The sequence below is a fragment of the Dendrobates tinctorius genome, unplaced genomic scaffold (assembly GCF_039654945.1).
Source record: "Dendrobates tinctorius isolate UK_male_01 unplaced genomic scaffold, ASM3965494v1 ptg000026l, whole genome shotgun sequence".
NCBI classification, from domain to species: Eukaryota; Metazoa; Chordata; class Amphibia; order Anura; family Dendrobatidae; genus Dendrobates; species Dendrobates tinctorius.
This window is the reverse complement of record NW_027361694.1, coordinates 17094602-17109370: the sequence shown is the minus strand read 5'-3', so window position 1 is coordinate 17109370 and position 14769 is coordinate 17094602. Positions and strand designations below refer to the sequence as shown.

The following is a 14769-nucleotide window of genomic DNA, read 5'->3' as shown; positions in this document are numbered from 1 at the left end:
GGGAGATGGCAATGTCAGGCATAGGTAGGTTAGTAGAGGGAGGAAACACGAGGAGTTCAGTTTTTGACAGGTTCAGTTTCAGATAGAGGGAGGACATGATGTTAGAGACAGCGGTAAGACAATCACTGGTGTTTTCTAAAAAGGCAGGCGTGATATCGGGAGAAGAAGTGTATAATTGTGTGTCATCAGCATAGAGATGGTACTGGAAACCAAATCTGCTGATTTTTTCTCCAATAGGGGCAGTATACAAAGAGAAGACGAGGGGGCCTAGGACTGATCCTTGAGGAACCCCAACAGTAAGGGGAAGATGAGAGGAGGAGGAGCCAGCAAAAGATATAGTGAAAGAACGGTCAGAGAGATAGGAGGAGAACCAGGAGAGAACAGTGTCCTTGAGGCCGATGAAGTGAAGCATAGTGAGGAGGAGCAGATGATCCACAGTGTTGAATGCTGCAGAGAGATCCAGGAGCATTAGCATGGAGTAATGACCATTAGATTTAGCAGTTAGTAGATCATTAGAGACTTTAGTGAGGGCAGTTTCAGTAGAGTGTAAAGAGCAGAAACCGGATTGAAGAGGGTCGAGAAGAGAGTTATCTGAGAGATAGCGGACAAGATGGGTGTGGACCAGACGTTCCAGGAGTTTAGAGATGAAGGGAAGATTAGAGACAGGTCTATAGTTAAGGGCCCTTTACACACAGCGATCTCGCTGGCGAGGTCGCTGGTTTTGTGACACATCAGCGATCTCTCCAGCGATATCGCTGTGTGTGACATCCAGCAGCGATCGGCCCCCCTGCTGATCGTGCTGGATCGTACTGGCCCGTTTTTTCATCGCTGGTCTCCCACTGGCCAGCGCGCATCGCTGTGTGAGGCAGCGGGAGCCAGCGATGAGCGACGCACGCTGGTTACCAACGTAAACATCGGGTTTCTGAGGGCCGCGGGGCCCTTAGAAACCCGATGTTTACCCTAGATACCAGCGTGCACTGCAGGCAGGGCGGAAGGTGGAGGCAGAGCGACGCACAGACCGGAGTAGCTCTGCTACCTGCTACTCCAGTCTGTCAGACTGGAGTAGCAGATAGCAGAGCTACGCCGGTCTGTCTGCGCCGCTCTGCCTCCACCTCCCGCCCTGCCTGCAGTGGCCCTTAGAAACCCGATGTTTACGTTGGTAACCAGTGTGCTCGCTGGTGCTGATCGCTGGAGGGGCTGTCTATGTGACAGCTCACCAGCGATCAGCTAACAATGTCCCAGCGATCCCATCCACGTCAGATCGTTGGTGGGATTGCTGGGACATTGTTATGTGTAACGGTACCCTTAGAGGCACAGTTTTGGTTGAGGGATTTTTTTTAAGTAATGGATGTATGATGGCATGCTTAAATGAGGAAGTAATGATACCGGAAGAGAGAGAGAGGTTGAATATTTTTGTTAGGTGAGAGGTGACAGCGGGGGAAAGGAACTGGAGGAGATTTGACGGAATGAGGTCACTGGTGCAAGTGTTAGGGCGAGAAGACGCAAGGTGCCTACTTACTTCTTATGTGACTAGTTCAAAATCAGAGTGAGCTAGATGCAGTGGGGAAGGGAGGACAGTGCATGGTATGAGGAGATTGGGAGATAATTTCCTGTCGAATATCGTCAGTTTTTTCTGTTAAAAAGTAAAGGGCAATAGAAGCTATAACTGTATATACTTAAAGGGGTTTCTTGACAATTCCAAGCTCAAAAAGTGCCTTCCCGCAGAGACCTCCAGCAATCAGCTGTAAACTGTGCAGAAACCTGGCAGTAAGTGTTGTTTCCCTGTAGTGCCCCAGCAGGGGAAAAGTTGTATTGCACAATGACATTTCACCTAAACGTTACCTGTTTGATGCAGGATAGGATAATAAAGGAAATCTACATTAGGATCCTGATCTCTTGGCCAGGGTGTAGAGAGAATATTTGTTTATTTATTTTACTTACGGTATATAATGCGATTAATTCCATAGCGTTTTACAGCCTTCATCGTCACTGTCCCCATTGGGGCTCACAATCTAAATTCCCTATCAGCATGTCTTCAGAACGTGGGTCCTCTGGTTTCCTCCCACACTCCAAAGACATACTGCTAGGGAATTTAGATTGTGAGCCCCAATGAGGACAGTGGTGATGATGACTGTAAAGCGCTGGGGAATTAATAGTGCTATATAAGCATAGCATAATAGTGAGGATGTTTCAACTCAAAAAGCCCTAACAAGGTAAACAAGGTATATGATTCTGGGATTCCTACACGTTTAAATAAGCGTTTCTATAGCGTTATATGCCTCTATTTCTTTTTTTGCCATTTGATTAACTTAAGTGTTAATTATATGGTTGGAAGAGGCTGTCTCTTTCCATAGGAGTATTATGTAGGAAGTCTGGGGGGTGCTGATATAACTTCCTCCATTAAGAGCCTTCTTAAACATATCTGCTTGTGAGTGTTATTGTGGGATAGTTAAATGGGAATATAGCATGGTTTTCTATCCCTGTCTAGTTTTCAGGCTTCTTACATGCTTACAGTCCAGATCGTCTCTTCCTTGACAACGTTATGGTGGTTAACATATATCAAGGAATATTGGGAACTCAAGCCATTCTTATGTACAGAAAATAAAATCTCTCGGGCTAAAATCTGCTATTAATTGGAAATGGGAGTCTTAATAAATTGGTTCGGAGGCTAAGCACATTAGACTGAATTGTTTTGGAAGTGGCTTGTCTAATTATTGTGTCTGCAGCATTCATCCATTCCTGAGTCACTCCCATGTGCTGGACAGATGCCTAGAATATTACAGCGATGTGTCCTCCAATTGGTTCTTCTGTGTTGTTCAGGTCTTCTCCGGGAAGGCTGACGGTTTATCATGATCAGAACAGAGGCTTGTATTATGCGTGTGGTTTATGTGACACTTCCTCGTAGGATAGGTGGGGTTAGTCTTTGATCTGAGTTTTGGTATTAGCCCGCCTTTTTGTTATTACTAAACTTGTCTATATGTTGTTTTTTGTTTTTTTTCTTTTAGGCTTACTGCTTATTTGGAAAGTGCCTTTTTCCAAAGCCACTTCTGCCAATAAGTGCAACAGCGGACTTATATTACATGCCAAACACCCAAAAGCCTGCCCTGAAGTCTATCTGAAGATAGCTTGTATGACTTCTGTCTTGTTGCCAATGACTTATCGAGAAGTGGACTGATTATCTGCAGCCTACAAGGACATAGGCTGCCTCCAGTGAAAACTGCGGATACCCAAAAAGGCCATCAATATACTGAAGAGTAACCACGAGAGGACCGTATTCCGTACAGGACCGCCATTAGTACTTGATGGAAAGCAGCTACCAGCTAGCTACCAGCTAGGCACTAATCCCACCCTGATATTTCCACCTAAAGCGGTCTCAGAGTATGTTGTCTTCTCAGCCAAATTTGCTTAAGTAGTGCAATCTGATTGATGACCGACTGAATGCTGATTTATTCACTTTTCTCATGCAGTTTTGCGCGTTTTGGACTCCGTTCCACAGTTCAGTCCATCTAAAGCAATTGCATTTGTATTTTACTGACGCTTGCTGAGGCTGAGGTTACAGGATCCAGCTGACTTAAGCTTGAAAGTTACCCGGCAGACTTCACTTCTCCAGCATGGCTTTGAATGTAGCTCCGGTGAGAGACACTAAATGGCTGACCCTCGAAGTGTGCAGGCAGTTCCAGAGGGGGACTTGTTCAAGATCCGATGAGGAATGCAAATTCGCACACCCGCCTAAAAGTTGTCAGGTCGAAAATGGACGTGTTATTGCCTGCTTTGATTCCCTAAAGGTAAGGGTGTGTTCCATTCTTTCACTAATTACTCTGTGCATAGAGAAATAGTAATATCGCCGTGATAATAATCGCTCGGGAGAACATTTGTTCTACAGATTATTTTAAAGATCCCTCAGCCAAAAAACAGAAATTGTATTGAACATAGCAAGCCTGAAATTGAGCCCATATAATTATTTAGGGCACTGGCATGCATTAATACAGTGATATACATGTACTGTAAGTAAAAGAGCACAGTACGTTTACAGGTGACATGAAACTCCAACTACAAAAAAGTGGAGTAACTTTGCAGATGAGACACTTTCACTGTCTTCTACTGATCATTAGTTATAACTTGTATTACAGTCCAGAGCTTCAGTCACAATTATCAAGGCTTTTGACATTTTTCAGAATCCCTTCTAGATTAAAGAGGCTTAGCCTCCTACAATTGTCTATACATTTACACGGTGAAAATAAATGGAGCAATATCGTGCATTCTTGATAATGCCATCATTCCATTCATTGTCAGAAGAAAGTTGGAACAAGCAAGTGATTGGAATAACCATAAGGCTAAGTGCACACGTACCGGAACTCTCGCGGAAATTACCGCGAGAATTCCGGAATTCCATTCCGCGGGAAAATCGCATTTTAAATTCCCGCGATTTTCCCGCGGAAAAACTTGCATTTTGCAAGCGTATTTAGCTTGTAGAATGCTAGCATTTTCCAAGCGATCTGTAGCATCCCTTGGAGAACTGATTGACAGGTTGCTCACACTCGTCAAACATAGTGTTTGACAAGTGTGACCAACTTTTTACTACTGAGGCCGCCTATGCAGCATTAGTAGTAAAAGATAAAATGTAAAAAAAAATAAAAAATAGTGTTATTCTCACCTTCCGGCGTCCCGCGCAGCCGTTCCCAGTAATCCTTTGTGAAAATGCCCGCGATGACGTCCGTTCTCGCGGGATCGCGATGTCTCGCGGTCATTCGCGATGACGTCACGCGAATGACCGCGAGACTTCGCGATCCCGCGAGACTGGACGTCATCGCGGGCATTTTCGCAAAGGCTTACTGGGCCCGGGAGCGTGGAGAGAGGCGGGAATGCTGCGCGGGACGCCAGAAGGTAAGAATAACAATATTTTTTATTTTAAATTCTATTTTTTACAGGGATATGGTACCCAAAGCCCGGAGGACAGTCTCCTCTCCTCCGGACCGTGGGTACCATCCGCAATTGTTCTGCTTACTTTCCACATGGTGTGCACAGCCACATGCGGGAAGTAAGCGGAACAATGCATTCCTATGGGTGCGGGATCGCCGCGATTCCGCAAATTAATGAGCATGCTGCGTTTTTTACCGCGAAGCGATTCCGCCGCGGTAAAAACCGCAGCATTAGCACAGCATTGCGGAATCCCATAGGAATGCATGGGATGCTTATTTTTCGCGTTTTCGCGGCAAAATCGCGCGGTTAAAACCGCCGCGGAAACGCGAAAAAAACGCCACGTGTGAACTCAGCCTAATAGTGATCGTTGGGGCTCCTGGCAGTGGGAAGTCTACCAATCAGATATTTGTATTATCTATCAATATAAATGTCTCATTGCTTGGGGGCGCCACCATACTGGAAAAAGAGGAATAGTATGTCATAGTATGTTACAGTATTCCCCCCTGCAGTGGCCAGTCAACACTGCATAATATGGTTTTTTAACCTGACTATAAATGATGGATGTGTTGTATCCGCTGCAGGCAACTCTTCAATGGATTTATCATGAGCTCTTGATGACATATCTATTAAATGGATGCCATTATTGCCTATATGTGACGTACTGTATATGCCTCAGACTGATACCTAACAGTGGCATCTGTCAGCCTTGTGGTACAGTGGCATCCATTTAATGGAGACATCATCAAAACCTGTTGAAAAGCTCATGACTAATCTATTATTTGGGTGTCGACTTAGCCTATGCTTAATTGATGCATCAATCACAGGCATCCATAGTTTACAGCCAATAATGGCATCTGTTTTACATATACCTCATGAAAATCTTATGACATATTGGTTAAATAAATTCCATTAAAGTCTGTGTGCCCGATTCATTCAGACTGGTGTTTCGTAAATAGCACGTAGGAATAAAATGCACCAAATTCATTATTTTTTCTTTTTTTTACAAAAACTGTCACAAAGAACCCTATGTTGTTTAAATGCACTTTTGTTTTTTACTTACAGTGGGTATGGAAAGTATTCAGACCCCTTTAAATTTTTAACTCTTTGTTTCATTGCAGCCATTTGATAAATTCAAAAAATTCAAAAAATTTCATTTTTTTCTCATTAGTGTACACTTTGCACCCCATCTTGACTGAAAAAAAACAGAAATGTAGAAATTTTTGCAAATTTATTAAAAGAGAAAAACTGAAATATCACATGGTCATAAGTATTCAGCCCCTTTGCTCAGTATTGAGTAGAAGCACCCTTTTGAGCTAGTACAGCCCTGAGTCTTCTTGGAAATGATGTGCCAAGTATTTCACACCTGGATTTGGGGATCCTCTGCCATTCTTTCTTGCAGATCCTCTTCGGTTCCGTCAGGTTGGATGGTGAACGTTGGTGGACAGCCATTTTCAGGTCTCTCCAGAGATACTCAATTGGGTTTAGGTCAGGGCTCTGGCTGGGTCAGTCAAGAATGGTCACAGAATTGTTCTGAAGCCTCTCCTTTGTTATTTTAGCTGTGTGTTTAGGGTCATTGTCTGGTTGCAAGGTGAACCTTTGGCCAAGTCTGAGGTCCAGAGCACTCTGGAAGAGGTTTTCATCCAGGATATCTCTGTACTTGGCTGCATTCATGTTTCATTCAGCCAGTCGTCCTGTCACTGCAGCTGAAAACCACCCCCATAGCATGATGCTGCCACCACCATGTTTTACTGTTGGGATTGTATTGGGCTGGTAATGAGCAGTGCCTGGTTTTCTCCACACATACGGCTTAGAATTATCACCACAAAGTTCTATCTTCGACTTAGGAGACCAGAGAATCGTATTTCTCATAGTCTGGGAGTCCTTCATGTGTTTTTTAGCAAACTCTATGTGGGCTTTCTTATGTCTTGCACTGAGAAGAGGCTTCCGTCAGGTCGCTCTGCCATAAAGGCCCGACTGGTGGAGGGCTGCAGTGATAGTTGACTTTGTGGAACTTTCTCCCATCTCCCTATTGCATCTGTGGAGCTCAGCCACAGTGATCTCGGCGTTCTTCTTTACCTCTCTTACCAAGGCTCTTCTCCCATGATTGCTCAGTTTGGCTGGATGGCCAGGTCAAGGAAGACTTCTGCTGGTCCCAAACCTCTTCCATTTAAGGATTATGGAGGCCACTGTGCTCTTAGGAACCTTGAGTACTGCAGAAATTCTTTTGTAACCTTGACCAGATCTGTGCCTTGCCACAATTCTGTCTGAGCTCCTTGGCCAGTTCCTTTGACCTCATGATTCTCATTTGGTTTGACATGCACTGTGAGCTGTGAGGTCTTATATAGACAGGTGTGTGCCTGAAATGAACTTTTTTGAATTTACAAAATGGCTGCGATGAAACGAGTGAAAATTTTAAAGGTGTCTGAATACTTTCCAAACCCACTGTATTTAGTTACAGCAGGGTTTATGATCATTTTTTTCTTATAGGTTTTGTCTATTTAATGGCGAATATGAACATGTGTTTATGTGCTGCTTGTATTCCAGCTGAAACCAAAGCTCAATTTCTTTGTTGAATTAATTCGGTGCATCCTATTAGTGCTGTGCGCCATAAATCTTAGATTTTTGTCTTAAGAAAAGTTGCCACTTTAATGAATTTTTTGGGTAGGCATTGCATCTCAACTTCACCCACTTTGCCAGAGCTGGTTGAAAGTGGTGTGAAAACACCAAAAGTTGCAGTTTTTTGTGTGCATCGCATCAATTTTTGCGACTTTCCAAACTGTTTTTACTCTAGATTTCTGATGTAAACACTTTGATGACTTGCGACCTTTGAGCGATGGATAACAACGACAGGCACAATCTTTCACGATCCCCGATTGATGTATACGTCCGGAGCTTTTCCCGATGTATACACCAAATGTAAGCATAAACTAAATGTGAACGGAACCTAAGTAGTAAGTAGGGCTTATTTTATGCAGATTTTAGGAAAACTTAAAATAGTATTCAAAAGAGGGCATACTGTATTACTCAAGATCTCTTATCTTAGGTTCTGCAGAGTGCACAGAGGCAGAATGCACATTCCATGCGTGTGATACATTAATACATGATATACAGTAATGTTGAAATTCAACATTTGGGCTTTATAAAGCACCTTATAGACCGTGCTACTGATTGCTCCCAGGGTGCTTCTGATAACTTTTCTCTGGCTTATTAATATGCATGGGTGTGTATTTCCAGTATAGCCATATTAATGGTGAACATATTATTAGGCCGTACCACTCACTAATGTGCCTAGACAAGCCCATATTTCTACAGAATCGTGCCCGGCGATTTCCTGCCAGTGAAGACAAGTAATTTATCAGATGTATTCATCTCTGTCTACACAAAATCATTTAAGCATCTAGAACTAATGAAATTGACCTAGAAATACCTTCTATATGTGACATATCTAGGGACTCTTTTCTTTGACTCTTTACATTGTTGGGCAGTTGTCATTGGCATCTCCCTTGGCATATAGTACCTCTTATCCTGGGAGAAGAGAAGAAGCTGTTAGGCAAAGCAAAGGGCTGTCTGACCATTCCTGGTAACATGAGATGGTGTGATCATGTACAGTGGGGAAAAAAAGTATTTAGTCAGTCAGCAATAGTGCAAGTTCCACCACTTAAAAAGATAAGAGGCGTCTGTAATTTACATCATAGGTAGACCTCAACTATGGGAGACAAACTGAGAAAAAAAAATCCAGAAAATCACATTGTCTGTTTTTTTTTCATTTTATTTGCATATTATGGTGGAAAATAAGTATTTGGTCAGAAACAAGCAATCAAGATTTCTGGCTCTCACAGACCTGTAACTTCTTCTTTAAGAGTCTCCTCTTTCCTCCACTCATTACCTGTAGTAATGGCACCTGTTTAAACTTGTTATCAGTATAAAAAGACACCTGTGCACACCCTCAAACAGTCTGACTCCAAACTCCACTATGGTGAAGACCAAAGAGCTGTCAAAGGACACCAGAAACAAAATTGTAGCCCTGCACCAGGCTGGGAAGACTGAATCTGCAATAGCCAACCAGCTTGGAGTGAAGAAATCAACTGTGGGAGCAATAATTAGAAAATGGAAGACATACAAGACCACTGATAATCTCCCTCGATCTGGTGCTCCACGCAAAATCCCACCCTGTGGGGTCAGAATGATCACAAGAACGGTGAGCAAAAATCCCAGAACCACGCGGGGGGACCTAGTGAATGAACTGCAGAGAGCTGGGACCAATGTAACAAGGCCTACCATAAGTAACACACTACGCCACCATGGACTCAGATCCTGCAGTGCCAGACGTGTCCCACTGCTTAAGCCTGTACATGTCCGGGCCCGTCTGAAGTTTGCTAGAGAGCATTTGGATGATCCAGAGGAGTTTTGGGAGAATGTCCTATGGTCTGATGAAACCAAACTGGAACTGTTTGGTAGAAACACAACTTGTCGTGTTTGGAGGAAAAAGAATACTGAGTTGCATCCATCAAACACCATACCTACTGTAAAGCATGGTGGTGGAAACATCATGCTTTGGGGCTGTTTCTCTGCAAAGGGGCCAGGACAACTGATCCGGGTACATGAAAGAATGAATGGGGCCATGTATCGTGAGATTTTGAGTGCAAACCTCCTTCCATCAGCAAGGGCATTGAAGAAGAAACGTGGCTGGGTCTTTCAACATGACAATGATCCAAAGCACACCGCCAGGGCAGCGAAGGAGTGGCTTCGTAAGAAGCATTTCAAGGTCCTGGAGTGGCCTAGCCAGTCTCCAGATCTCAACCCTATAGAAAACCTTTGGAGGGAGTTGAAAGTCCGTGTTGCCAAGCGAAAAGCCAAAAACATCACTGCTCTAGAGGAGATCTGCATGGAGGAATGGGCCAACATACCAACAACAGTGTGTGGCAACCTTGTGAAGACTTACAGAAAACGTTTGACCTCTGTCATTGCCAACAAAGGATATATCACAAAGTATTGAGATGAAATTTTGTTTCTGACCAAATACTTATTTTCCACCATAATATGCAAATAAAATGAAAAAAAAACAGACAATGTGATTTTCTGGATTTTTTTTTCTCAGTTTGTCTCCCATAGTTGAGGTCTACCTATGATGTAAATTACAGACGCCTCTCATCTTTTTAAGTGGTGGAACTTGCATTATTGCTGACTGACTAAATACTTTTTTTCCCCACTGTATACGGACTTGTGGATTTACATGCCATGACATTGCCAGCTATTAAAAAAAAGGAAGGTTGGGTTCACCAGGGCACCAGCCAGATGGTACCTGATTCTCAATCTTGTATTGGATGCAATGTCTGGGTGTTTGTGAATGTACAGTATATATAGATATACAGTATATACATCACCAGCCCAACTCCCATTCAGAAAGCACCCACAGCATTTACTGGATGTAGCGGCTTCTTTCACCAGATGACATCACTCAATCAGCGTTAGGCAAATGGCACCATATCAGCTCATAGCTCGTTCTGGCACAATGCCCGATGGATTTATTTGACAGACATGTAGCTATAGGAAATGTAATCTGTGGCTTAGTAGAGAAGATGGAATGTGATTGAAACTGCACCCACAGCGAAATAATAATGTGCTACACGATCACTGATGTGCATTATACTTACTGGAATTGCTTATCAGAAGTAATAGTAAAATAAATACCTGGTTATTACAGGATTTAAACTATTCTGCCAAGATATAAAGTTACCACCTATCCATCCTTGTTAACTACAAGGGGTCCCACCGATCTTAAGAATGGGCTCTGCAGTGCCTCACCTGATTGGAGTGGCGGTCAATCACATGTATAATTACCACTCCATTCCTTGTCTTTGGGAATGCCCTAGTTTGCTGAATGCTGTACTTGGCTGTGACTAGCAGCCCCATAGACAATAATAATATTAGACCTCTACTTCATTCATCAGTAGTGGTCCTGAAGAAAGGGAATCCTGGCAATATTCACAGGATGTAGCTCTATAGATATAAGTCATCTACTTGATGCTCATTGTCAAGTTTCTGCCTCCTGTACACATCATAATGGTGTTTTTTAGTCTCGCTGCAGAAGAAAACCATAAACCTCTTGTGTCACAGTCCAGAGACACTGACCATGTACACTGATTTCTATTGAACGCAAGGAGAAAGCCATAACTCCATTCCCTTGTTTTCACTTATTGTTTCATGTAATATAGATCCCGTTAAGTAAAATTTACTCCCACGTAAAGTTTACAACTGAAGTACATAACATAAACTTGTTCTAAAATATTGGAAGAAGAAGAAACCTCTAAAGTCAGCTTACCAAAATGGAGATCCAATGCTCGGAAACTGCAGTGCCTCAGGAATAAGGAAGAAGAAAAATTCAACAGTAGGGTCTTCCGTAAAAAATGCAAATTTTATTAAGAAAAATGACTTCCATGAAAAACGCAACCAACCACCACCACTTAAAATAAGTTCAAATACAGGGCAAACGCATTTTGGAAATGTGTCCTTAATCATTGCGAAAAGTTTACAAATGAAGCGTAGAACATAAACTTGTTATGTTACAGGATTTTTACAAGACCCCAAATCAACTTCCAGCCCTCAATACACCTTATACTGTATTTAGCTAACGTCAATTACTCTCACATTTCCAATTGACTGTGGCTCCACCGCTTCCTCCACATGATTTCGGCTCTGAAGCTCTTTTCCACATTTTATAGTCTTCTGTTCATTACAACCACATTTCTTTTGTAGCTGAATGTTGGAACATCACCTCTGACGACACAGAGCAGAGTTGCAGCTTCATTTACTGATCGTCGGCTCTCGAAAACTATTAAAGCTCGTTCCCTGATTGTCTTCTCATCTACATGCACTAAACCCAATTATCATCATCTGTAAAACTGGTGTGATTGGTTAGAAATCTGTTTGTGTAAACCCAATTTTAGGGTGTCTTTGGGGATCAAAAGATGTCTTCCATTTGGAATCAAAATATAATACTATAATTGTAGTCATGTAACTCCTTATATTCCACTACTCCAATAGTCACTGATATAAAAAAAATCACAGAAATACCATCAGTTGTTGGCTGAAAAATCCTCTGAATCACATGTGCGGCAGATTGTCAGGTATTCTGTAAAATTGGTCAGCTGTAGAAGAATATATTAAGTTGACTTGTAAGGGTAGCGCCTTGGGAAAGTCAGCCCACTATTACTTTGTTTTGGTTTTAAAGTTTTGACTACAATGGCAATTTTTGTTGCCTATACAACAGATTTTCTTTTCATTGTTAGCTCGTTTACAAAGGTTATTAACCTGATGATCCAGCTCTTCTAACATTGAGAATTCAGATGAGCATTCTGCCAGATATCAAACCGTTCTTTTTATTGGGTGGTCTTTCGGTTTACGTCTCTCTAGGGCCAGCTTCATCCTCGCTCGTAGCACAAGCCACTTTTCTCTATACCCCTGAAGCGCCTCTCCATTACTGGCTTTGTGTGCATCATTTTGACATGTTAGTTCAGTAATAATATAGCACATGCTAGTAAGGACTATGTCGTTCTGGCACATTATCAATGCTAAATTGGACACAGGCGCAGTTCTACACCATTTCATTATTGAAACATCTAAATGACAATTTTCTTTTACATGATAATAATAGCTTTCACTTGTTCCAACAAAGACATTTCCCGGGTCATTACATTCAAGAAGGCACAGAAAATGTAAAGAAAAAAACCGATGTGGGATGTTGGGTTCATCAAATTCCATTTATCTGAATTTTCTCTGTTCTATGAATAAAGGGCCAATTTCACGTCAGATTAAATTACAATAGCAATAATAATAATTCTACAAGGTTCATATATCCTCACCTTGGCTAGATGTGGAGTCAGGGCCGATAAAGTCTTTTACTGTATTCTGGCGATGCATTTGTCAGTTTTGTGCTCTAAGGGAAGACGGGCAGCCTTGATGCCAGTGTGTACTGCAGCTTAGATGGGATAAATATAGTCATTAGACTAATTTCTGTGTATTGTGAAGAAGAGCGTTCTGGCCAATTACATGTTTGAGCCCAGACCCCTTTGCTGCTTTTTTCCAAACATGTACTTTATAAGACACAGTATTCAATATTTCCTGCAGGTGTGGGACCATTTAGGGCACAGCAGGAACAGGGGTTGTCTCTGCAAAAGAAAAAAATATTAGAAAGAAAAGTACCGTAATGTGACTTGAATATGGTTTTAAGAAAACATCAATGGTCAACTCAGTTCGATAGTTGAACCCATACTAATGAAAATTACACCAATGGCTCGGATGAAGTCGCAGTGAGTGGACTTACAAAGAGCACCAAGACTTTTCGGCTCTCTTGGCTTCAAGGAAGTTGAATACAGGCCACAGACTGGCTAAATTAATCTTTCCAGAATCTACCCAAGAGAAACTAGAGTGTTATATCCTTCACCTACTCTTTACTCCTGTATTTGGTGGCTGACTCAGTGGTTAGCACTGTAGCACTGCAGCGCTGAGGTCCAGGGTTCATTATCTCATCAAGGACAACAGAGTTTGTATGGTCTCCCAATGTTTGCGTGGGTTTCCTCCTATACCCTAAAGACACACTGATAGGGAATTTGGATTGAAACTCCTAGTGGGGACAGTGATAATGATGGCTGTACAGCACTGTAGAATATAAGCGGGCATAATTAATAAACACTTTTTTAGCCACCATGGTGTCCATGCACTGTAATCCCCACCAAAGAGAACCTCTGACATGACATCTGGCTTTATGCTTTAAAGGCCCACAGAAATGTATGTCACAGAGATGCACAAGAATCAGAATAAAACTGTGATCTATTTTCAGTCTCCTGATACTTCAGTGGTGAGAACACAGAACACACGCCAAGAATAGGGTATTTCTCATAAGTGACACGTATTTGTCAGAACGGCTATGTTAGCTCACATTAACAAGTTCATGAGTCCACATCGAATTCTCTGGTGAGAACGAGACCTGTCTCAGTCTCCTACAGGCTGTTAAGTTAGTTTTCTGTATATTCTGCACCTTCTTTTTGTGCACCTTATTGCAGAATGACTAGCTAATGTTGTTATATGCCACATAATAATTGTCATGACTCTGGACAGGTTGGTTCCGCCTAAGTCCTGGTCAGGTCAGGGTTAATTCTAGTTCACCTCTCTTTGGTTCTGGGGCAACTATTTATTGCTGGTAGTTCCTGGGTTTTGTGTGGGTGATACTTCCATATACTTGGTTTGTGGTTGCTGACCCAGGTTGCTCGTCTGTAATCGTTGTGCCTCTGTGCGTGTGAGCTTTGCTGTGTATGACCCGGTTTGTCCCCTGACTTTTGCCTCTGTTTCCTGCGTTATACTGCCCTGTCCTTCCTGGTTATCTTACCCCTTGGCTCGTCTCGGTTTACTCTGTCTTCTCCGTAGGTACCACGCTCTTGTCTGGCTTTTGACCATCAGCTCTCCTTTGACTGCATTTACGTTCTGTGCCCTGTACTCCGTGCTCTCAGCTGCCTTCCCTGTCCTCACGTGCGATGACTCCGCCCCCCTCTTATCACATGACTGCTTATTTCCAGGTCCTGTGCTTACTGCTTAGTCTCAGGTCCTTGCGCACTGTGTGCCTTGTTTCTCCACTCTCTGCGCTCGTTTCTCGTGCCCCCTGATATCACCCCCTAGGCTGCTCCATTGACACCATCAGTGTCATTACAATAATATGTGCAGTTACGGATTACTCATTTCCAGTACCAAAGAAATGGTTTTTTAAACCAAACTCCATACTACTTGTCCCATGTGACTTTTTTTCCTTACATATCAGATAACAGAGTGCCTACAATTTTAGGGTTGCCATTACAT

The 14769-nt window shown here is 42.6% G+C and overlaps 1 protein-coding gene across 11 annotated transcripts in view; it reads left to right on the top strand.

Annotated features, from left to right (window-relative positions):
- Positions 1-14769, top strand: part of MBNL2 (muscleblind like splicing regulator 2) — a 199622-nt gene that overhangs the window by 103207 nt on the left and 81646 nt on the right. For all 11 annotated transcript variants that reach the window (XM_073569557.1, XM_073569563.1, XM_073569556.1 and 8 more), the window contains exon 2: positions 3006-3785. In XM_073569557.1, the coding sequence (XP_073425658.1) occupies positions 3612-3785 (174 nt within the window). In that variant the 5' untranslated portion in view covers positions 3006-3611. The remainder of the gene's footprint in view (positions 1-3005; positions 3786-14769) is intronic.